At 34.9% G+C, this 26,637-nt stretch overlaps 1 protein-coding gene across 1 annotated transcript in view; it reads right to left on the reverse strand.

Moving 5' to 3' along the window:
* Positions 1–3,061: 3,061 nt before the first annotated feature.
* The window catches only part of LOC136031783 (pre-mRNA-splicing factor RBM22-like), a 44,500-nt gene continuing 20,924 nt past the window's right edge, over positions 3,062–26,637 (reverse strand). The window contains exons 3-7 of the mRNA XM_065711560.1: positions 20,012–20,275; positions 14,184–14,406; positions 8,858–9,005; positions 6,491–6,627; positions 3,062–3,559 (exon numbers count right to left, since the gene is read on the reverse strand). Of these exons, the coding sequence (XP_065567632.1) occupies positions 3,144–3,559; positions 6,491–6,627; positions 8,858–9,005; positions 14,184–14,406; positions 20,012–20,275 (1,188 nt within the window). The 3' untranslated portion in view covers positions 3,062–3,143. The remainder of the gene's footprint in view (positions 3,560–6,490; positions 6,628–8,857; positions 9,006–14,183; positions 14,407–20,011; positions 20,276–26,637) is intronic.

Here is a 26,637-nt window from a genome sequence, read left to right on the forward strand (position 1 = left end):
AGGGAGCTACCATTATATTCTCAGAATGCAATCACTGGATTAAATCAAGGTCGAATACAAAGTCACAGAAACGTTGCATGGCCCACTAGCCGACAAAGGTATTCTCGGTTTCGGTTCCTGGATTTCTGAAGAGCGCTGGTCTGAGGTCCTAATACTCCTGATCTCAATTCTTTAAAGTTCAAATCTAAAGTTTCAACTCAAAGAAAGCTATCTGATATTTATGGAAAATATTCTCCCAGAAAGAAAACTAAAAAGTGTTCAAATGATAAACCCTAAGTTAATGAACCTATAAAAGCCAAGATAAAAAAAAATCGTTTACTTCGTAATGATAAAAAAGATGAAGCCAACCATATGCGTAAAATGATAAAAAAACAAATTCAAAAAGCAGCTGCCACGTACTATAAAAATACTATGAAGGATATTTTTAATTTGAACCCTAAAAAGTGGTATGATCTAGTTAAAAAACTTTCTGGCAAGCAAATCAGTAATATTGATTTCCAGCTTGATGAACCTAGTATTAAAACTGCTAATGATCTCAACAAACACCAGATTGTCCAGGCATTACCTCCACTTTCCGTAGAGACTCTTGAGTCTATTCCCCATAGTCAGGACGAAAACCTTCCCCATATATCACCAAAGGATATCGAGAAGAAGATAAATAACCTAAAAAGAACAAGTACATGCCCATCAGATATCCCGATTGTACTTGTCAAAGCCTTCGCTGACAAGCTGTCCTTACCACTGGCAGATATTTTCTGCACGATCACTGAAAGTGGATGCTCCCCTGACACCTGGAATCAGGGATTTGTGACGCTGATTCAGAAGAAGGGCACTGAGGAGGGGAGTTCGACCAATTACGCTTACCTCAGTTTTTTTTGAGATTTTCTGAAAGTTTTCTGACTGATTGGCTCAAATCAAAAATTGAAGAACTTATTGACCCAAAGCAATTTGATAATCAACGTGGCCTTTCTACTGCTCATTATCTTGTAAGCTTATTGGATACAATTTATAAAAATCTGGAAACCCTGATGTTTGGCTAAATCTACTTCTAATAGACCACCAAAAAGCTTTTGATCTGATTAACCACAATGTTTTAGTTGAAAAACTCCTAAAAGAATTTCATGTTAACCCAAACCTTGTTAGAATAATAGTATGAAAATAAGTATGAAAATTACCTAAAAAAAGTACCTTGTTTCATAAGTATGAAAATGTTTATTCAGATCTCCTTCCAGTTTACTGTGGTGTGCCCCAGGGTACCTTCCTTGGCCCACTCCTGTTCCTGATTATAATAAATGGACTTGCTACTGAATACCCTGACCACTGGAAATTTGTCGACGACATGTCCTTACTGGAAAAATTTGAAGAGTTCGGCCATGGAAATCATGGAAGACATTTCCAGTGACGCTGCACAGGCCGACATTACTATGAATGCCAAAAAGTCAAATATCATGACTATCAGTTTCTTGAAGAGTACATCTTCATTCAAGCAACCAATCCCTCCAGAGATGTCCGTCAAGCAGTGCAAACTCCTCGGTATCACTATCTCGAACTGTCTGAAGTGGGAGGTCCACATTACTAACATCACAAAGCAAGCTAATTTGGCACTTTCCACGCTTAAATTTTTCTTCAAGTTTTCTTGCCTTGGATTCCACCTTTTAAGAATCTATACAAGTTTCATTCGCCCTGTTCTTGAATATTCTTGTCCGGTTTGGCAATTTGGCTTAACTACTTCCCAATCTTATTCAATAAAGTCAGGCTAGAAGCGAACATTACGTATTATCTATTGTCAAGGTAAGCTCCCATATCACTTTCTTCTTAAGCATTTCCAGCTCACTACCCTATCAGAGAAGAACCCTCCCGTGTACCCGGTTTGGCAATAAAGTCATAACAAACCCCCGTTTCCAAGATTTATTCCCCCCGCCCTTTCTACCTTTAAGATCCCAACCTCAAAGACTTAACTCCAAGAAAGTCCCCATCCTTCAACCTCTCCCACCAATCCACGAGAGTTTCATTCCTGCTTTTCCCGACCTCAAAGACTTAACTCCCAGAAAGTCCCCATCCTTCAACCTCTCCCACCAATTCACGAGAGATTCATTCCTGCTTTTGTAAACATTATTAATTTGTTGCATTGACTCAGTTTTTAGTTGATGATCGGTTATTTGAATCTGACAAGTGTCTGTCTCACACTTTGTGTCTCTGTCTGTGGTTTTCCTTTTTTTTCTTTTGACAAGTTTTATCTGACGCAAAGCAATAATTCGGCACCTCGCGCTGTAAAAGTCGCTTTTAAAATAAAAGTCTCTCTCTCTCTCTCAACATCATGTTGTTCATCCAAAACAATTTGTCTTAAATTATCTATTGATATCCCCTTTTCTTTGCCTTTTCTTTTGTGTTATATCCTTTCTCCATTTTGAAGTAACCACCCCCTTTTTTCGTTGTCTTTTTCTTGTGTTTTGTCCTTTCTGTTTCCTTAATTAAGTTTTCTATTTTATCTATCAATTTAAATTACCCCACCCCCCCCCTTAAATCGAATATACGAAAAAAAAACAAGCAAGATGTTTACATTGGCGAACCCCTCCCCCAATATTATACTGCTTTTTATATTGATAAATTAAAATTAACTCTTTGATGATAACTTCTTGGATTCTATTGCTGCTTTACTGAAAATAAAAAAAAGCCGTAATTTTACTTGAGAGTAAAATAACTCTAGACAGTGGCATCTATTGAGAAGAAGAAGCGTTGGAAGGTATTTGCTCCTATTGTTTTTTTTATTCCCCCCCCCCCCAAGTTACGGAAATATCTTTCTTTTGTTATTTTCATTGAAAAAATACCCCTTCTTAGTATTTCATTAAAAAAAAACAATAAAATTACACCCTAGATTTTGACCAAGAAAGTTGCCCCCCTTCACACTTTTATAAATTTGTAGGTCTGAATTTAGCTGAGCTGCTATTAGTGAGGTAAAATAATCTACAATCAGAATTGAGTCTACATTCTAGCGGACACGTAGAGCAGCGTGATAGGCGTACTTAGCTAACTTGGACTATGAAGAAAAGAACTAACCAGGTATCGGAAACGTAATACAATATTATATTTAGACGATTTGTCATTAAAAAATTATATTCACTTTCATTGATCCAGAAAGAAGTTTATTCTGGTTTTGCACCGAGGCGACTTGGATCCATAGATGGGTAATATATACCCAAACCAACTCTTGGGGGTGGATACATTGGTGCAACAGGAGGCAACCCTATAGGTCTAGGTATAAAAGGTGGGACTGTCATCATCATCGGAGCTGGCCGCATTGGAAGAGGAGCGCCAATGAAAGGTACTCTGAATCTAGCACCGTATTCCTCTGCTGGGGGCGGGATCATAGACACAGCGGTAATAGGCGGCGCTAATGTAGGGGCAATGTTGAAATAGTTCTGCTGTACTTCAGAAGGAGGCGGTGGCAATTCTGAAGGAATTCCTGGAACTGGTTCTGTTTTTGGTTGATCTCCTCCGAGTATATCACGTTCTTCAAATTTCCCTTGTGATTTTCCCCATCTAACGGTTAGTCTGCGACCTAAAAGAAAAAAAAAAGGCTTTTATTTTATATTCTTAAAAATGATGTTTGTATTTCTTTTTCTTAAACGAAGATATTGAATAATTTTTCCGTTACTCAATTTAGTTTGAAAGTAAATCCTCTGACCCTTTTATTCTACATTGAAAATAAAAGATAGAATAAAAATATATTGATAGAAGGTTATCACCAGCTCTGAAAAGCCCTGAATCATGAAGAATATATAAAATGACAATTCTAAATACTGGTTAATGAATGATTTGTTCATTTTGCCAATTCAATTTTGCATTCTTTAACCAGTTTTAGGAGTAATGTTTCTAAACTTCTTTTGATGAGTATTTCCAAATTTTTATTTTTTTGACCAAGAAATACAAATTCGACCCTTTATGACTTGTGATAGCGACTTTGAAATGAATATCTTATCTCTACCTTAAGATGAAACTGAAGCAAAATCACAGTAATAGAAAATAAATATACTGCGCCAGCAAATAGGGGGAGGAATCAGGGAAAGAGGAGGAAATTGATTTCTGAGTCTTGTTAAATAATAAGTACCATAAAAAAGAAAAGAAAAACGAATAAACAAAAACAAAACAAAAGCTAAGAGCTGATATGGCACTTGTGACGAGGCCAGAAGAGCCAACAGCTCATATGGTATGAGCTCTAACAAAATTCTAAGAATCAATAGATTGATTTAAAAGGAAAATCAGAGGCTTAATGCCGGTCGGGATTTAAAATAACAGCTCTGAGTCACAATGTCCTTCTAAATATCTAAATTCATTAAAATCCGATCACCCACTCGTAGGTTATAAATACCTCATTTTTTCAAATTTTTTCTCCCTTCAGCCCCCCCAGATGTTCGAATCAGGAAAAACGACTTTATCAAGTCAATTTGTGCAGCTCACTGACACGCCTACCAATTTTCATCGTCCTGGCACGTCCAGAAGCACCAAACTCGCTAAAGCACTGAACCCCACCCCTTAACTTCCTCAAAGAGAGCGAATCCAGTACGATTACGTCAATCACGTATCTACGAAATTTGCTCATTCTACCCACCAAGCTTCATCCCGATTCCTCCACTCTAAGCGTTTTCCAAGATTCCCCCTCCAACTCCCCCAATGTAAACAGATCCTATTGGGACTTGAAATAAGAGCTCTGAGACACGAGTTCCTTCTAAATATCAAATTTCATTAAGATCTGGTCAACCGTTCTTAAGTTAAAAATATCTCAATTTTTGTAATTTTTTTCAAATTAACACCCGCAGCTCCTCCAAAGAGAATGGTTCCGTTCCAATTATGTCAATCACGTATCTAGAGCTTGTACATATTCTTCCCATCAAGTTTCATCCCGATCTCTCCACTCTAAGCGTGTACAAGGATTTCCTTTTCCCCCCTCCAAACCTCTATGTCCCCGAATCCAATTTGAGTACAAAATGGAGCATCTGAGACATAAGATCCTTCTATATATCAAGTTTCATTAAGATCCGATCACTTATTCGTAATATAAAGATACCCCGATTTTAAAATTTTCCAAGAATTCCGGATTCTCCTCCAACTCCCCCCAATGTCACAGGATCTGGTCGGAATTTAAAATAAGAGCTCTAAAGCACAAGATCTTTCTAAATATCAAATTTCATTAAGATCTGAGCACCCGTTCGTAAGTAACATATTCCTCAGTTTTTCTATTTTTTTCCGAATTATCCCCCCCCCCAACACCACCAAAGAGAGCGGATCCGGTCCAGTTATGTCAGTCACGCATCTTGAACTTGTCTTTATTCTTCCCACCCAGTTTCATCCTGATCTCTCCGCTTTAAGTATTTTCTAAGATTTCCGGGCCCCCCCCCCAAATGCCGCTGGATCTGCTTGGGATTTAAAATAATTTAAAATAAGATCTGATTTACAAGGTCCTTCTAAATATGAAGTTTCATGAAGATCCGATCATACGTCATTTTTATGATTTTTCAGAATTAAACCCCCAACCTCACCCAAATAGAGCAGATCCGTTCCGATTATGTCAATCACATATCTCGGTCTTCTGCTTATTTTTCCCATCAAATTTCATCCAGATCCCTACACTCTAAGCGTTTTCCAAGATTTTAGGTCCCCCCCAAACTCCCTCTCAAAGTCACCAAATCCGGTTGGGATTTAAAATAAGAGCTTTGAGGCACGATATCCTTCTAAAAATAAAATTACATTAAAATCCGATCACCTGTTCGTAAGTTAAAAATACATCATTTTTTATAATTTTCAGAATTAGATTGCACTAATTGAAACGTCAAGCAGAATTTTGGGACATCAAAAACTATATTAAAATCTTCTGAATTTACAGGAAAATTTAGAATTACCTGATGCCTTTTTTATATTAGCTACAGTAATTTTTTTCCATGACATTCAAAAAACAAAATTTTCCCTAAAAATTAACACGAATAAATTTTTGATGCGTTTTTTAAAATTCTTTTTTGTAGCACCCTCTAAATATCCACATAATCCTGGATACACCATTGCTCTAAATACAGATAGATAAGCATCATTATATATGCATTCTGACAAACAAAAAACACGTCTGATATTATGCACGTGTTCTAGTGAGTTGAACTTCCTCAGCGGAGAAACGGACATCAGCACCTTCAGTTCAGAATATGAGCTCTAGTGTCGTCAATTTAAGCCTTAAGACAAACTTCAGTGCGAAAAAAGGTTTAGACGCGACTTGGGATATTTATGATAATTTACATTCGTTTTTAACGCTACTCAATAGTTTCATATAAACCACTCATTTCTTTTTCTTAGGATAGTAATTTACAGATTCATTTACGAGCTTTTTCCAAGCTGAACCGAAAGATCTGAACCTTTTCATGTTTTTCGGTTCTCCTTAGAACTAACCACAACCGAGCTGTTCTAGGTACGAAAATAAATCCAAAGAAAACATCTAAACACTTACCATTGATGATAAGTTTCTCAAATGTGCTATCAACACAATGTTCAGCAGCTGATCGGTTTGTAAAAGTCACAAAAGCACACTGCTGACGCTCTGAAATGTGGATATTTCTGATTTCACCATACTGGTACAAATTGTCTCTAAAAAGGATAAATCAAAAGTTAATCAAAGTGGTATCTTTCCCTAGATGGGAGAGGGTTCAAAACACGAAGTTTGTTTTTAGACGAACATTTTTCCTGGGAGGAATATTTGGACAAATTTAATAGAAAGGACCCTGTCCCTATCTATATTCGAGTATGAAAGGAATACAATACAGGGATTTGACAAAGTTTCACAAGTTAGTTGATAGTGCATTACCACTGCATAATAATTATGATTATTGCGACTAATTTTAACAGCTTCTGCTCGTTCAACTTATTTGACACACAGGATCCAATAGATAATAAAATCAAGCCTTTACATAGAGGAGGGAGATACCGTCGGGATCAGACATCTCCTCCTCCAAAATTTGAGACTGTACCTCTATTTTTTCACAGAACTTCTCTAGTTTTGACACTTTCTTTGAAGTCACCCCCACCCGCTACAAAAGGAAAATCCTGCATACGTGGCAGAGTAAACTAAACGGAAGATAAGATACGTTCAGACAGAACATCCAGACTTTTGAGACCTTGCAACTACTTATTAGCAAAAATCCATGTACCAACTCAAAATATTTTTTACACAGTCAAAAAATATTAAACCATAAATGAAACTTTTCATTTTTCTTTAATCACAAATATAAAAAAACTTGTCTTTTTGGGGAATATCAATTTCATCAAGATAGTAAAAGAAAGAAGGCAGACTACAGGAAATAATAGAAAAATGGCAGCAGTCAAGGCCGTATCCAGACGGGGGAAGGTTGATCCCCCCCCCCCGAAATGCTTGTCCGACTTGTAAAAATGTAACAAAAATGAATATAAACAAATTTTTTATGCGTCTTTTAAAGTTTTTTTTTGTACTACCCCCCCCCCCCCCAAAAAAAAAAAAATCCTGAATACGTTCTTGGTAGCAGTCATGAGTTTTTGTGTGACCCCAAGACCCTCTACCTACGCATCTGCCTCTCCAGTTGCGGGTACTTACCCTATTTACAAATCATAGCTGAAAAGAAAAAATGGACAAAATTTGTAAGTTAACGGTTTGTAAGCTAACAATTACAGAAAAATCCTGCATCAAAAAGAGATTTATATTAAAACTTTTCGTTTCCCTTTCCCCGGATATAATTCCCTAATCCTCTCAATACGATTAATTTATCTAAAAGGTGCCACCATCTTGGTGGCAAAAAATGCCTGAAATCTGATACCCATTGCAGAATTTGAGCAGATTTTCAAGAACCGTGACCAGTCGGCCCAAAAGATGTGGCAGAGTCCTCACTTCTTCTTGTCTGTTCCTTTGTGCTCTAGCCCAAATGGCATCTATCATCCTTTGTTCCGTACTTTGTGAAACACTAGAATGATGAATTTTATTAAAATACAGTGCGAATTTCGGATAATTCACTTTGTTATTTATTCTATTTTATAGTTTACTAGCTGTTGGGGTGGCGCTTCGCGCCACCCCAACACCTAGTTGGTGGGGGCGCTTCGCGCCCCCCAAGCCCCCCCCGCGCGCGTAAGTCGTTACGCGCCATATTAGTTACGCGCCATTGTAGTTGTGTCCCTATGTCCCACCTGTGAATATATATATATATATATATATATATATATATATATATATATATATATATATATATATATATATATATATATGTTTTTAACTACGTAAAACTTGCGAATATACAACATTCTTTGCTGTCCCATTGTCTGTGCATATAAATAGATTGTCAGGTTTACCGACTCTTGAACATGCAACATATAATGGTCCATGGGAAAACAATCCGTATTCAGATCTATACCTCATGATTCTAATGATTGCCCTTGAGCTTTGTTGATGGTGATTGCTAATCGACCATTCCCTGTGTCGCCATCGTCATTTATATATCCCCCTGTGCCCCCCGGCGTCCCCTTTGTAGTTGTGTCCCGGTCGTCATTTATATTCCCTGTGTCCCGGTCGTCATTTGTGTCCCAGTGTCCCAGTCTGTGATTTCTCTTTGAGTGTCCCGGGCGTCATTTATATTCCTTGTGTCCCGGTCGTCATTTATAACCCCTGTGCCCCCCGGCGTCCCCGTTGTAGTTGTGTCCCTGTGTCCCGGTCGTCATTTATATTCCCTGTGTCCCGGTCAAGGCGGAGCTGTGCTTACTTATATCCTAAGAATACCACGTGACATAGGCCTACCTCTAAGGGGGAGGGGGGGATAAGAGGTAACGATAAACTGTTCAGTAAAAAAAGTGCACTTACCTTAAGTCTTTCTCAGTGATGGCTGCACTGAGATTACCGAGGTATACAGTTGTAATAGACCTATCTTCAGGCTTGTCGAGGCGGGGCATTTCATCAGCTCGACGTAGCAGCTTGTCGGCTACGGGATCCACTTCTCCGTAAAATCGATCTAAACAAAAATATAGTAATTTATATGAGTTTTTAGTGAGCAATTTCTAGCCCTATTCTCTAATGCCATCTACCAATCATAATAAATTTTGCACCAAATGCTACTGAACTGCACTGAATTCACACAGCTGCAGAAAACCCAAAATAATTATCTCAGATCTGTTCTTTCTATCTTTTAAACCGCAAACGGCAAAAACTAGAAACATGAGATTGAGTAATAACAATAAATTGCTAAAACGAATACGCTTTTCAACAGCTAAGTTAAAACGCTTCAAAAAAGCTGTAGGACTGTCGTGACTTGACCACAAACAGGATGAAATCCAAATGAAAACGCAAAAACAGCCGTTTCTGTGTGAAAACACAGCTAGGCCAGCACAGAAAATCAGAAACTGAATCAGACACCTTGACCAAATATGAATTAAAAGTCATGAACACCAGAGACAATGGGTCTTGGTTAAAGTTTAACTTTTTTTTTTAATTTTGGATTTGGATTAAAATAGAAGTTAAAATGAAATTAAAAAAACAAAGGGAAATATTAGAAGTGCAAGAATCCAAAAAAAATGAATACTGAAAAGACAAAAAAAAACTGTTGCTTTTTTTACAAATGCGAACTTTAGTTTTGACGCAAAGCAAACGTATAAAGCAAAGCAAACAAAGTAAAAAAGATAAATAACATCAATGCTTTTAATGTTTTTTCTTTATAATTAGATTTAAGATTTTTCTTTATAACTTTGGCGCATCTTGGCTTTTTTTCTTCTTCATGTTAAGTCAAATTTGTGTAATTAGTGTAACTGGCAAAATTGGTGAATCAATAAGTTTCCAATCGCACTGTCAGAAAAAAAAAGAATGATTGAGAAGCTTGAGAAAATCTCAAGCAACAGCCAACGAAGCCAAAACAAAAATTTTAAAGTTTTTGCTCTTTTGTAAAATTTAGGTTTGCGTTCTAGAAAACAATTATCATTAATGAATATCTTGCTATTATTTTCGTTCCAAAATACCTGATAATGCAATTTTTGTGCGTGTTATGCTTATAAGTGCTGAAAGAAATGAAACGCTATTCTCGTTTGTTTATTATAATATAAATAATATATAACAGTTTAAATTTATAGTTTAAAGTCACTTTTTTCGTATAGACTTGATAATATACATTAGACACCATCCTACACTGGTTCTAAGACCAAAGTCGTTACTAGCCAAAATGTTTAGAGGGGAGGGCAAGAGATTTTATCAACTGACTGGCCATTTTTACCGACTGTTTTTGTCAAAAATTAGCAAGATGTCCGTTTAGAATACAATACGCAAAATCACTGCACGAGTCGGTAAAACCGCTACATTTACCATTACCATCGAAGATTCAGATTTCGGTATATATAATGTCATTATTTTAATGCTGAGTAATGAACCAAAGGAAAATTGTGGCACCATCTGTAAAATCACGAAATGAGTAGGAAAAACTGCTGCATTTACCAACCAAGTTCGAAATTTCTTTAGATGACATGTCAGTATTTTTGTAGTCTTTATTGAACCGAACGAAAAATTTAAACGGCAATGACTTTTGTAAAAGCTAATGTTCATATGTACGCACTTCTTATAAATTTGTTTTGGTAACACCAGAGTAAAGTGCCATTTGGCACCAAATGTGGCACTTATTTGGAGCCATTTCTGGACTTTGAAAGTTGGAAACATAAGTGTACTATTAGAATAACCATGGTCAAGAACTCTCAACCGGATATTAACAATCCCTCTCTTCGTTAATCCCGTCCAAGTACCCTTAATAACTGAAAATTAAAACTAGTTTTACATAAAAAACCGATTAGTGAAAAAATAACCTATGTTTAATGCAATATTTAAGTGGAAAATCGCGTTGACCTTTTTATTTGTATCGTTGTTATGGTTGGAACAATGTTTAACTTAAAACCATGATTCCCAACGTTGAGTGAAGGTCCCACTGGTGGGTCATGGGCAGGACGTGCACTCTTTAGCTAACTACATTTTAAAGCCTTAACAAAAAAAAAACACATTTTTCATGTGAATGACATCACATCCATATATATTTAAAGAACAAAAACGATAAATGATAGAATTGCAATACACCAGACTTTGTATAAAGGTGTTGCATTCAGAAAATATTTTTCAGGTATTTGTGTGATATACCCCTACAGCTCAAGTTGTTCATGCATTGACGTACTGTAAACCGGTTTCCTTCGCTAGTTTCTTTCAACTTGGCGTGGAAAAAGACGAAGAGAATTGACAGAATAGATGGAGAATATATGATTTGGGCTATATATTTGCACATTAAAGGGGGTGGAGGTAAAGTATTTTGGACAGTGCGATGTCAGAAAACAATTCTTACTTCATAATATCAGAATAATTGTAGCTAACACATTTTGCATGCAGACCCGCTGTACTTTATTTACTTTACCCCCCCCCCCTCTTAATGTACAAATATACAGCCTAAATTTGTTTCCAAAGTATTATATTTTCGTTAGTATAAAAATATATCTAGAGGAAGATCTGAAAAAAGATACCAAGTTAAGGTTTAAGCTTCCTTCGGGTGATTAAACTTAAAATTTTGAATGAAACAATTTAAATATAATGAGGGGGACATTAGGAGTTTAGAAATGTCTAGGTGGTGGTTTAAAAGCAGAGTTGTTTGGTTCAAACCATTTTGTTGCGATGCAGTTAAAAAAGCTGGAAATGAAGAGAAATTCTCGAAAAAAGAGCGAAATTAACAAAGAAAACTATTTTTTTCTGATGGAACCAGAGAGGAAAATCAAAAACTTAAAACGAACAAAGTTTTCCTATATATTGAGGAAACTGCCACCCACTTTAATCCTATACTATATATAATCCCCGCTATTAAGATGGGCATTCGCCACCCTACCCCCCTAAACCCTCTGCTCTTTACATCAAAGTTGGACTCTATCATCTTGACTCTATTGAATAAAAAAAATCGCACACAAGAGTGTTACAAAAAACTATTAAAATACAGTTTCATTTTCGGAAATTCAATTATTCTGATTTGTGATCATACAAAGAAAATCAACCGTACCGTAATTTATTTCCTTTTTTAAATGTTTTTGTAGAAAACGCTACTCATGCTTAAGTAAAAAGAGTAGGGGGTTTAAGAGGCCAGCCACCATAATGTAAAAAATTATATAGCATGGAATTAACGGTGAGTGGTAACCATTGAATATAGCATATAATTTTGAATATAATCAATTATATAATTTTTATTACAATATAATAAATTTTGAATATTATAATAAAGCAATAATATAATTAAAAATATAATTTCATATAATTTGAATATATCACGATAATCTTCGTTAGTTTCAAGTTTGAACTCTTGCTCTTTCCTTCAACCAGAGAAACATTTTTATATAGCCATAAAAATACCAGAAAAACAATAAAAATACAAATATATTGCGAGGGCTATTGTAAACCATACAAAGGTATTGAAACCTTTCAGTGGCAAACGTACCGCCTATAATACATCCTATTCTAATAACCTATAGATTACAAATAAAACTTTAGAAATACAAGCAATTATGGCGAGAGTTGTTGTAAATGAGAAAAGGATACTAGAACTTTTTTCTGTGCCACAGGTACCTCCAATAATACATCCCATTCTGATTTAGAACATTCCATCATTATAATAGAAATACTTAAATGACCGTTTACCAATTTTTATGAGCTTACCACGGAGCATGCCCCTCGATTTTATATCCTTGCGTCATAGAAAGAAAAATATTTTTGCAGAAAATAGAATTGTAGTATACTGAAGAATACAGGAACAAGCAGCTCGAGTCCTTTTGGGCAATCAACCACCCTTGAAAACCACTATCTAAAGCCAGAATTCAGCTTCAGCACACTTTCAAATCACATGAACTTTGCTTCGTGAGCCAGATTTCAGGAGGGCCGATGAATAACAAGTTTTCGCGTCAGATCCTTTAGCTTTTCTGTCCACCAAATTATGCTCAAACAGATCAACAGCTCATTTTTTACGCTGACTGTTCTGATTTAAGAGAAAAAGCATTCAATCCAGATTTACCAATGGGCTTCTAGGCCTGGGCCTAGGGGTGCAATAATGTAATTTATCGTCGAAGTGTCACGTGCACTCCGCATCTACGCTGCCACAGAAAAGTGATTTTAAACAATACAGGAATCGTGTGGCCACTATTAAACTATCACCCAAGAATGGCAGCTGAGAGTTCGGCATCACCTCTATCTTTCGTTACTTTTGGCTCATCAGTTGCGTACTCTTCAGTGCTTTTACTATCTTCATATTTTCGGTGATTTCCACAAAAATATCGCGAAAAGGAAGCGGCACGAAGACTTGGACCTTTAAACCCGGCAAGGCATTCAACAGGCTCCTGAAGATATCTAACAAAAATGAGGAATTTTTTCGTGTGAAAAATTTTCTAATGAATTTTCTTCTTTAATGTAATTCATAATTAAAAATTCATTTTAATATTGTATTTTTGTCATAATTTTACAATAATTTCGAATAAATGTTTCAATTCTTATGAATAATTTCTTTTCTAAGGATTGTTTTTCTAATGAAAACTTAGTTCAATAAATATTTTGTCCTCGGCATCCTACTTTAGATAAACATTTGAAGTCGTTTTATCGAAATATTACAAGAAAAATATCTAAGAATCCAGATTGAGATACCCAAATCAGATATTAGAATCATTTCTAATTTGAAATAACCCAGAATTCAAGGAGCAAAGTTTCTTGGTCATTTATACCTGACAACACTTAATGCATGTTGTTAGAACTTCAATTTTATTGATCTTAGGTACTCTATACTTTCTGTTCAGACGTTTTCAAATTAACATTAAATATAAAGAAAAGTGACATCATTGCTTTCATTATTCCAGAATTTTTCACAATTTCCCTCAATTTCCCCAAAGAAAACTGGATTCTCCGAAATCCCGCAGAAATTAATATTCATAAATATAGAAGAGTAAACACAAAATACAAATCACTAATTTTCATTGATGTTAATCTTTAGGGAAACTTCAGGGAACCCAATTTTGTTTAGGGGTGATTTGTGGAAATCCTTAAAAATCAGGAACACCCAGTGGTACCATGAGGTACTTGGCATACTTTAGCCTTGTGTACCTCAAGGTGTTGCACCCTTTTGTATAGTACACAACAAAAAAAGCCTTACCTTTGATATTTTGATCTGCTAATGGGTCGTCTGGATCTGTTGGTTTTTCGTGGCGGAAGGGACATTCCTCCCCTCGTTTGCATTCACCTTTTACCCAAAAAGAGCAAATATGAGGTCTATTTCGCTTATAGTACGGAGCTGTGCGAGCCAACTTTAACAGTAAATCTGATGGCGCTTGTGCTTTACCCTCTAATGCACCACTAGCTTCTCCTTCTTCTTTAAACTGAAAAAAAAGTTTTAAAACCAATATCCAGCATCTACTAAAAAATAAATAAATTCTAATTAAGGATTGACCTTCCCTAATCTCGACACAACGAATCCTATAGTGCAGTCAGAGTATTCAACCTGCGGAGGTTTCTGAGACTAAATAATAAAAAAAAGTTTTTTTAAAGTGAAAGTAAGGAGTGACACTAAAACTTAAAACGAGCAGAAATTGTTCCGTATATGAGAGGGGCTGTCCCCTCCACAACGTCCTGCTCCTTACGCTAAAATTTTTATTTTTTTAAAAAAATAGAGTTGTGAGAAAGAGTCAAACAAGGGCGGGGGAGGGGGCCTACATGCCCTCCAATTTTTTTGGTTAATTAAAAGGGCCAATAGAACTTTATTTTTATTTACGAACGTTTTTATTAGTAATAAACATACGTAACTCACAAATTAACTTACATAACGAACTTCTATATTCTTATATCTTTATTACGTATACGACGGGATTCGCCCCCATCATCAATACCTCGCTCTTTACGCTAAAGTTCGAATTTTGTTCCGATTCTTTAAGAATGACCCTTGAATAAGAAAGGCCATTTAATTAGAATAAATTGCTCTTTAGAAAGTACTAAAAATACTTTAACGCAAAGAGTGAGGTATTGACGAGAGGACAAACCCCCTCATATACGTAATAACTTCTGTTCATTTTAAGTTTTAATGTTGCTCCTTACTTTCAGTTGAAAAAACTCGTTTTTTTTAAAATTTAATGTTAATAAAGGATTGACCTCCCCTTATCTCGACACAAAGAGTCCAATGGCGCATTCAGAATTTTTTACTTGCTCGGCTTTCTGAGATACAGCCTATTGTATGCCTTATTTATTTGTTTATTGTTTTTTTTTTCCTAAGAGGTGAAAAAAATCACCCTTTTCCAGAGCAAAAGTACAAAATCTAGTATCAACATCCAGCAGTAAACAGTTTTACAAAGACGGGAAGAAAACCGACTTCAGAAAACCTACTGACAGTGGCTGTTCTTGCCTCTCACATACCCGGGGCAAAATCTTGATTAGTACCCCTCCTCTCCCCTGTCTCCCCAAAATTTCAAGGCCAAGTTATAACAAAATTGTCCTTTATTAACTAACCTTTCATTTATTAACAAAATTTGAATACAAAATACCACAAAAACAAGAGCTAAGAGCTCATATGGCACTTGTGACGAGGTCGGAAGAGCCAAGAGCTCATATGGTATGAGCTATGGCAAAATTCTAAGAATCAATAGATTGCTTTAAAAGGAAAATCAGAGGCGTAATGCCGGTCAGGATTTAAAATAAGAGCTCTGAGTCACGAGTCCTTCTAAATATCAAAATTCATTAAGATCCGATCACCCACTCGTAATTTAAAATACCTCATTTTTTTCTAATTTTTCCGAATTACTCCCCCCCCCACAACTCTACCAAAGAGAGTGGATCTTAAGAGAAGAAAAGTGCATTTTATGACAAGCAAGCGTTCCATTCTGTTGATAGAAGACCTTCAGCAAAGGTCTTATCCTTATATGGTATACCAGACAAATACATTAAAGTAATTAGTGACTTGTGCGAGAATAATACTGCTGCGGTTAGAAAATGAAGTTAGCAGCTGGTTTTGTATGAAATCAGGAGTTAAGCAGGATTGTGTTCTAACCCCCTTTATTTGGATTATTTTGATGGAATTTGTCTTAAGGAGTACAGGAAAGGTAATGGGAGACCACGGAAGCAAATGAGGAAGAAAAACTCTCCTGGAATTAGATTATGATGATGACTTAAGCATATTAGATGAAAGTGTAAGCAAAATGAATGAACTTTTAGAGGTTTTGCGAGTTCAGGGTGCTAGAATAGGTTTGAAAATTAATGTTAAGAAGACGAAGTCACTAAGGCTAGGAATAAGTGAAGACGAAAATGTGTCGTTGGGTAACAAAAAGATTGATCAGGTGGGCAACTTCACTTACCTTGGTAGCATTACTAGTATAGACGGTGAGAGCAGTGAAGATCTTAAAAGTAGAAACTTAGGGGAAATGGGACTTTCTGGGAGGGTGTAAACAGGAAGACTTTGAAAAGGTTGGGGTGGAAGAGCGCGTAGCTGTGTTGGCCTCAGGCGGTCTGGTGCTGCGGTGAGTTGTAGTTCTTAGTAGTCGTAATAGTAGTATTTTACAACTGGTACTAGGAGACCCAGCTTCGATCGGTGAAAAGGAAGAATTTTTTTTTAACCTCTTTTGCAAAACAGCTTCAATTTCATTTTATTTTATTCCACAAGCCGTTTTGCATATTTATACTGATAAATTATTCTACATAATTGACAATCAAATTAAATTGTAATGTGCTTTTTAGAATATTTTAGCACACAGACACTCATTTTCAGAAAAAAAAATCATTTCAACTATTCTTGCCGTTATTCAGACGTCAAATATTTTTCCAAAATAAAGGCCCTAAACGGATTTCCTGAAATCTTGACGAATTTAGATCTTTTTTTTGGCACCAAAAATGGTAGCATGTCAGTTTTCAGAAAAAATTATAATAGTATTTGGAGAAAAAATTTACAAATTACATTTGTCTGAAAACCACAGGATGGAGAAATTGAGCAGACAGTTTACAGGTTTGCTGGATTTTTGATGAAGTTGTCAAACTCATGAGTGGCTACATGAACATTTACGGTTTTTATTACCATGGCTTTCTGTGATGGAGTCTAGCTAGATATGAGCTAATGCAAATATAACAGCAATTTCTGAAAACTGCGAATCCAATGTTCTGCCACTACTGTTGCAAACAACAACACGGAATATACCGCGAAGGCATACTGGTGAGTGACCTTCCTCTCTTTATCTTTTTTAAGAATCTTGAATAGACTCCTTGCAAACTTCAGGCATTTTTGTGATGCACATATAAGGGGTGGGAGGAGGGGGGAACTTGTATTATTGTAGAAATTCCAAAACGATCAAAAATTCTCAGAAATTTGCTTAGTTTTAGCCTTGTTTAGATTTTCAAAATCCCCCCCCCCCTTCTCTCACCCAGAAAAAAACTCCGGTATAAATGTCTCAGTTTAGTTTGATCTAACATGGGATTTTCGGAAGGTAGTTAGTTATTTTACTTTTAATCTATTAATTATAATAATGATCTATAGATACCATCTACCGGTATATACAAAATGCACAGTAGAAGAGTAAACAGCAACAAAAAAAGAAACAAAAAAGCAAGACAAGACAAGAAGTACACTAGGACAAGAATAAGATTCTCCCTGAGCAAAAACACGACGCAAAGGAAAAAAATTATTTCACTCTTAAAAGAAAACATACTATAACTGGCCTAACACAAACTTTAGCATAGTATAACTCATAATGTTCACATTAAAACGTACATAAGCAAAATTGCTCTAACTTGGCCTAGTGCAACTCAAAGGAAAGTTAATTATTTTGTCAAATCGTGTACGGATATTAATTGATAGCTCATCCATCTTTTCACCAATTTCAAAAACATCACAACACCTAGAAATAACACCATTTCTTGTACAACTAGGAGACTGAAATAAATATTTACAAAATCAAAAAAAGACAGAGCGGATTTGATTGGGTTCGGTAGCAGAAAAAAAAACGCCAAATTAGAGTAAGGAAAAATACATGGGGCACAAAAAATGAATTACAAAGTTTACCGACTGCAATCAAATCCGCTCTGTCTTTTGTATATATATATATATATATATATATATATATATATATATATATATATATATATATATATATATATATATATATATATATATGTGTGTGTGTGTGTTATTGTTTATTTATTTTCGGTTTATTTATAATAGCTTTAAATGATCAATTGAGGCTTAAATAAATAGTTAAGTTAATAGGTAAGTAGTTACACAGACTTTTACACGACCACAAACCCTCATAGGTTTTCTCCAGCGCGAGAGTTGTTTAAATTGTTTATTTGTTTGTGAATTAGCAATTATAAACTTATATGAGCTTATATGAACTTAATACCCAACGTTCTTTTTATTAAATTATCCCTTAACTCTAGCAAGTTAGCCATAAGACTTTCTGAGCTTTTCCTTATGAGCATTTATAATAAGTATCCTTGTGGGGAGTAAAAAGAAATGACATGAGACTATTGTCTCCCAAAATATGGTAATTGTTGCTAGATTAGTGTGCGGAATATATAATAGTTTTAAACCAAAGCAAATATGCCTTTGTTCCCCTTTAGCAAAAGTGGTTCTTCAACCTTTGGATCAATAAAAAAGAAAAGTCTAAAGAGATGAAAAATGAGTAAAAACAGATATTTCATATTTAAGTGTTTAAACTTAACTTTATGATGTAATGATTAATTCTAAACAGGAGAGAGGGGCGTAGTCTTTAGGGTTTCAAGGGGCCTTAAGTTTACTCTCTCATTAGATCTTTGTCTTTTACTCAATTATCAATTTTAATTCTTTCATAATTTTTAATAATTTTTAATAGTTTTTAAATATTTTTAGATTATTTAATTTAATTAGCTAATCAAACTAGTTTCAGCATAATTATTAACTGAAAAAAATAAAATTATTTAATATAATTATTTAATTCAGATTGATTAAATAATTTTAGATTATATCTAGGTTAGATTATTTGAAATTAAATTAATTATTAGCTATTATAGATTATTTAAGCATTCCTTGTTGACATTGTTCTTACGCCCATGGATAAAATGTAATATCCAGTATTAGAGAGTTCAAGCACTTGCTTTAGTCAAATTACTGAAAAAGAGGTATCTTTTTTTATTATTTGTATATTTATATATATATTTTTATTTATATATATATGTTTTTTTTTACAATTACTGAAAAAAAGAGATATACAGCTTTGGTTGTTCAGAAGAAAACACAACGAAGTTCTGAAAACAACTTTCAAAAGTCCTAACATACTTGATTCTATCATTCCCAAATACGCTTTACTTTACTTTATCCTCAACCTCTCTAATATGCAAATATATAGCCCAAATTATATATTGTCAGTTGGGTATCAAAAGGTCGTATCTACATAATTGTAATTTTTCAGAAGAGCAAAAAAAAATTCACAACTTTTTTTCCCCCTTCATTAACTCCAAAACAAGGAAGAATTGATATACATTGATTTTTAATATCAATCCGTTTTCGTTTTACAGTTACCGAAGGGGAAACTAAAAAGTTGCGAGGTTTCTTATACTCTTGTGAAAAACTACAATAATGGAGATATGACCTTTTGATACTCGATCACGAAATTTCCCATGCAGTTTTCTGTTTCTTGATCACGTAACTTTTTAGTCTAAATAGATTTAACGGAAAAGCATCGATGAAATCAGCAACTAAATCACCAAATCAACCCCTTTAGGAATGATGTAAATATTTTAGGATTTGTTGAAGTGGTTTTCAGAATTTTATAGTGTTCCATTTTCATCAGCGTCAACGGTGGGCTCATACCGAACAAGATGCAACGTTTTTGCAAAAAAACAAGATTTGACTGTGAAATCATCTTAAAAATCAGGAAGACGTGCTTGATTCCAATCCTTTGAAAACCCTCGATTCTCAGAATTCCAACACATTGTCCTACCACTAAACAAATAGAAAAACTGAATTACAATTACCTTTCTTTCAGCATTTGTAATATAATATTCTTTGTTCACGTCGCTCATAGGCACCTCATTCTTCATGCCAAGGGCTTTATCTCGCACTTTGATTGGTAAGCCATATTCCAGATCCAAAATACAAGTTTGACAAGCATTCTTTAATTTGGCACATGTTTGGCATATCTCCGTTTTTTTAAACCTCATTTTTACTCCAGGACACCAACGAAATATAGTGAAAGGCCTGGAGCATATTTTGCACTCTTTTCCATACTTGTCTTTTAACTAAAAAGAAAAACAGAAAACCAATTAATGCTATAAAACAGTTTTTCCGTGTAAAATTCTACTTACTATGAGGAAAAACATTTACTGTAAAACTTTTCAGCATAACTCGAAGATTAAGCATAACTCAAAATCATGAGATGACTCAATAACTGAAAAACCAAAATAGTCGGCAATAGAATCACTTATTTAATACCGCTTAAGACGTTTATTAAGTAATCTTCTGATTCAACAATAATTTTTCGATAAGATGCCCCAAAGAAGCCTTCATGGAGAATGTTCAAAAGATTACAAATCGATGAAAATGAACATTCTTCATTCCAAATGCTTTATTTCGTACTTAAGTTAGTAAACCCTATTAAAGACCCAGGGTGCAACTTTGAAAAACTTTCTTTGATTTGGCACATGTTTGGCATATCATCGTCTTTTTAAACCTCATTTTCACTCCAAGACACCTACAAAATATAGTGAAAGGCCCAGAACATATTTACATTCTTTTCATTACTAGTCTTTTAACTAAAAAGAAAAAGGGAAAACCAATCAACGTGATAAAACAATTTTCCTGTTTAAAATTCTCCTTCATGTGAGGAAGAGCATTCATTTATTTTAAAGATAAAAAAACAAGATTTTAAACCTTTTCAGCATAAATACAAGAACATCCTCAAAATCATGCAATGACTTGATAATTGAAAAACCAGAATAGTCACAATATAAGTGACTGGATTCACTTATTTAACATGGTTTGGGTTAACAATATATCTTAGTTAATAAAATAATAACATTATTACTAGGTTAACATGATTTAGGTTCAAACGTGGCCCCCCCCCCCCAAGATTTTTCTGGCGCTCTCCTTCGCATTCCGTTCATTTTTCTTTTTTACTCTTTTTTTAACTATAATTGTGAATTTGATCAATTATTCGTAGGTGATTTACCATAGGAAAAGCAAAGCTTTCCTGTGAATATAAAGAGCAAAGTTGAAACTTAAAACGAACAAAATTATTTATCTTCAGCGGGTTCAGAATCAAATTTCTGCCAAATTTGCATAAAAATCTTTGATTGCTGCAAAGATTTTTCTACGAACATGGAACTTTCCCCTATTTCACAAAAACCTGTTGAAAATAAGTGGTATCTTTTAAGACGTTTCATAAACGTAGTAGCACAGTTATATAGCTATTTGTCTGTTCACAATGACATATTGAATTGTAGCCTTGTAGCTAAAAGTTCATAATATTTAAAAATAAAAAATCTGGACACGAGCATAGAATGGATAAGAGACGAAGACTGATGGCTGAATGTGCAAGGGGATCGAAGCATATTTCCGGATATTTTGGTAAAATATCCGAAAATACCCGGAAATCGAATGGTAAGTTTTAACTAATAATAAACCCCCTCCGCCCTCCAAAACTCCTTAATTTTAGTGTTGTGACAAATTAAATAGCGAATGGCCCAATAGGGCTTTCCTGTGAATAAATTTATCTATTTATTTATTTTAACTATATAGCTAATTTGGTTGAAATTAGAAGAATGAAAGAATTAAAAGCAATTTAGGCCAAGAACAGATACATGAGGTCGGAAGAGGCAACCCTCCTCCTAAGACACTTCTGGCAAACTTATTCCGTTCTTTTTTTAATCTTTTTTAAAATAAACTTTTTAATTTGGCGCCCACCTCGAGTCATATTGGCGCCCTTGGTTCAGCCCCCCCCCCCAAGATTTTTCTCTAGATCCGCCCATGGTCTTGGGAGGATCAAATATAATCTTTGATACAAATCATTAATAAAAACGAACTAGTACTTCGGAGAAGACCCGTGAGGCCAAAATATGGGTCATCTCCAGTAACTCCAATTAAATTTGATAAACTGTATATAACATTTAGAATGGGAATGGTATCCATCTCTTTGCCACTTCAACAGCATCAGTTTTTAAATGATAGAAACAACTTCAAATTTCGTCAATTTGGATAGGTACACGGTTTCAAAAGCACCTGACAACTATAAAAAAATTCTGGATTAGATATAAAAAAAAATTCAATGGAAGAACAAGCTTCCATTGGAAGAAATGATGTTTCTCAGGCCTCAATGTTTTGGGAGATGCATGTCTTATTCCGAAAAACACTTGTCAGAAGTAACATCCGGGAAAATAACATTGAAAATGTCCAAGGAAATCGGTTCATCAGTGGAGCTCTAATTGGAATAATTTATCTTTCAACAATAATCCTTTTCCTTACCGCCCCAGGAAGTCTCTGTTAGATGCCACTTTTGATTGCTGTCATAAAAACATTTTTTTTTTCCAAATTAAGAGGTATACCAGTGTTTCGATGATTATATATATAACTTTGACTGATTTTATTCATTTATATATAGATGAATCAGACATAGGTAAAGAGAACCCAAATTTAAAATAAACATGTCTATAGCTCTACCACATGCCACATCTATTAAAATCTTTTTAGCAGAGCTCCATACCATATTTTGAACCTCTAATGCCTTAATTAAATTCAATGCCTCAGCCACAGTGTAGTGCTTTTTACAGATTCTAAATCATTCATCCATTTATTTGGAATATCTATCTGCTTGATGAAGATTATCAGAAAAGTTTTATTATGATTCTCTCTCCCTCCCCCTGTTTGCCATTCAATTCACCTATTTTGTCAAATTTTAAAAACTCTTCTCCCTTAACAAAATTAAGGTGCTAGGTGCTAACACATAAGTGCTAGGTGTTACATACACATTTCTAAATAAAAGAATAACTAATATAAAAGCTAAAATAACTAGAAAAAATACTTAAATTTGTAAACCAAACATCACTCCTTTCATTTGTAGTGCAATAAGTTAAATTTCTGAACGACGTAATGAGTTTACTTTATCAAAAGAAAATGTATAGGTTTAATCTACAGGATGTTCACCCAACCTTATTCGCCGGCCAGTGCGATTTAAGGTAATTTAAGGTAAATAATACATCAACTACAAATCCTAAAAAAAAGTCAATCGAGCAATGCACTTTACATAGCAGTAAATAAAAAAAACAAGTTTTTTTTTTAACTGCAAGTAAGGAGCGAAATTAAAACTTAAAACGAACAGAAATTATTCCGTATATGAAAGGGGTTCTCCCCTCCGCAACGCCCCGTTCTTTACGCTAAAATTTCTTTATTGGTTTAAAAAGTAGAGTTGTGACAAAGAGTCAAACTTTAGCGTAAAGAGCAGGGCGCTGCGGAGGGGAGAACCCCTTTCATATACGGAATAATTTCCGTTCGTTTTGATTTTTAATGTCGCTCCTTACTTGCAGTTAATTTATTTTTTTAGTTTAATTTCTGAATGTTTTTGAATTAATGTATGTTTTGATTTTGGTACCTCAATTTTCACGTTTTCCAAGATTTCCTGTCTTCCCCTCCAACTCCCCCCAATGTTACCGTGTCTGGTCGGGAATTAAAATAAGAGCTCTGAAGCACAAGATCCTTCTAAATATCAAATTTCATTAAGATCTGATCACCTGTTCGCAAGTTACAAATACCTCATTTTTCTAATTTTTCCGAATTACCCCTCCCCCCCCAACTCCCCCAAAGAGAGCGGATCCGGTCTGGTTATGTCAGTCATGTATCCTGAACTTATGCTTATTCTTCAAATTTAATTTAATATGGTCTGGTCCCTGATACGCCTGCCAAATTTCATCGTCCTAGCTTACCTGGAAGTGCCTAAACTAGCAGAACCGGCACCGACAGACAGACAGACCGACAGAATTTGCGATTGCAATATGCCACTTGGTAAATACCAAGTGTCATAAAAAGGGTTGAGGGAGGAGGCCTAGTTGCCCTCCAATTTTCGTTTACTTAAAAATGCAACTAGGTTTTTTTTGTACGAACGTTTTTGTTAGTAATAAACATACGTACTTTACGAATTAACCTACGTAACAAACTTCTATATTTGTGAATTTCTATTATGTATATGAGGGGGTTGGAGGGGGGAGTTGATTTTACATTAAAGCTTGAATTTTATCCCAAATCTTTAAGAATGACCCCTGAATCACAAAGGCCATAGAATAAATAGTTGAAATTACTAAAAATACTTCAGCGTAAAGAGCAAGGTATTGTGGAGGAGACGAACCCCCTTATATACGTAAAATTTTATGTTTGTTTTAAGTTTTAATGCTACTCATTAGTTCCAGGTGAAACAATTTTTATTTTCTCATTGTTTAAAAAAAATAATAATAGAACATCCTGCGCCCCCTTCATTGAAATTATCTTCCCTCATGATAAATTCCTCCATGGAAAGATCCTCCCACGTAACACCCGACCCATGCCCACCCCAACTCGAAAAAGTCCCCCTGAAAACGTCTGTACACTTCATAATAACAATTACTATATCTAAACAATGGTCAAAGTTTTTAACTTGCACCCCTTCCTCCAGGGACTATAGGGGATTAAGTCGTCCCCACAGACATAATTATTAGGTTTTTGACTAAGCTGAACAGAGTGGATATCTCAAAATTTTGATTTGGAGATTTTGGGGGGAAATATGCGCGGGAGGGGGGCCTAGGTGCCCTCCAATTTTTCTGGTCACTTAAAAAGGGCACTACAATTTTTAATTGCCGTTAGAATGAGCCCTCTCGCGATATTCTATGACCACTGGGTCGATACGATCACCCCTGGAAAAAACAACAACAAACAAATAAACACGCATCCATGATCTGTCTTCTGGCAAAAAAATACAAAATTCCACATTTTTGTACATAGGAGCTTGAAACTTCCATAGTAGGGTGCTCTAATACACTGAATACGATGGTGTGATTTTCGTTAAGATTATATGACCTTTAGGGGGGTTTCTGCCTATTTTCTAAAATAAGGCAAATTTTTTCAGGCTCGTAACTTTTGATGGGTAAGACTAAACTTGATGAAACTTATATATTTAAAATCAACATTAAAATGTGATTCTTTTGATGTAACTATTAATATCAAAATTTCATTTTTTAGAGTTTTGGTTACTATTGAACCGGGTCACTCCTTACTACAGTTTGTTACCACAAACTTTTTGATAAGTCTTGTTTGATTTAGCAACTTAATCAACAAAAAAAGGGATTATGCTGTATGATCGAATTTAAGATGACATGGCAGTTGATTGAATTGTAAACAGTTGAGACCTTGTCAATATTTTACCATCTTTTGAAGATAGAAAAAAAGGTCTGCTGTTTCCCTAACAGACAAACAAATTATTAATTTATATATCAAATTCAAAACGGAAGGAAAATTGATGATAATTTAAAAAGAAACAGAAAAATAACTGTTTTCGAATTTCAAATATTAGTTTTCAATTTCAATTGTTTTCAGTTTGTTGCATCCAAGAATGACAAGAAGCATTAGAATCAATTGTTTAACTAAATAAAAGCTGACAGCTGATTAATTTAGTATCAAATAGCATTAAATAACGACGAAGACCACACTGCCTTTCCATCACAAACACCAAAAACAAGAAGAACAATAGGGAATTCCCTATTGTTCTTCTTGTTTTTGGTGTCTGTAATGGCATTAAAGTCAATATTCTTTGACTAAAAAAAGGTAAGGTAATGGATATAGCACTAGACCCTTAAAGTCCAAACCAGCAGTGCTGATCTCTATTATCAGGCCCTTCGGCCAGGAAATGAAAAAAGGGGATGGGGTCGACCATCCTGTGATTACGCACAGCCTTCCTGCTTACCTTGCTTAGATTTCTCCAGGTACCCATTCAGAGCTGGTGCAACTTTGGCTGAGCTTACAGGGTCACGCCACTGACTCTCGTCCCAAACCAAATAACTGGCCACACCAGGAATCAAACCCAGGCCCTTCAGAAAAAGAATTCTGAATCCAGCATGTCATTCACTTGGCTAGGACGATTCCTGACTGTTCATCAACTGTTGCCTTTTTAATACTAAATCCAACGCAGTTATAGACAACAGCCAATACTGTTTTTTCTATTAAATAAGTTCAAAATGCATAAGATTACAAAAATTTAGACATGGTTGGCATCACTCTCAAAGACAAAGCCATCATCTATTAATATTGTGAAAAAATTAACTTATCTTGAAAAACAGCCGTGCTGAAACTCCAAAAAGGTTTTTTAGCATAACAAATGAAAATCTAAAATCTGTGTTTATAGATTTACACCATTTAGATGTAATATCAATAACGACCTAAAACAAACTAACAGTCAAGAATACATTGAGTGTCTTGCTCAATTAGCCTAAATTTTAGTAAAGAACAAACACAGCTATAAAAGACGAAAGTATTCATTTGCCACTTTAGTTGTTATGAGGCATTAGTTCTTATTTTCACAGATTTCCTGGATGAACATACAACAGAGAAGCTAATGCCACACAGACAAACTGATGCAAACATTAGC

This window comes from Artemia franciscana, chromosome 10 (genome assembly GCF_032884065.1).
Source record: "Artemia franciscana chromosome 10, ASM3288406v1, whole genome shotgun sequence".
Classification (NCBI taxonomy): Eukaryota; Metazoa; Arthropoda; class Branchiopoda; order Anostraca; family Artemiidae; genus Artemia; species Artemia franciscana.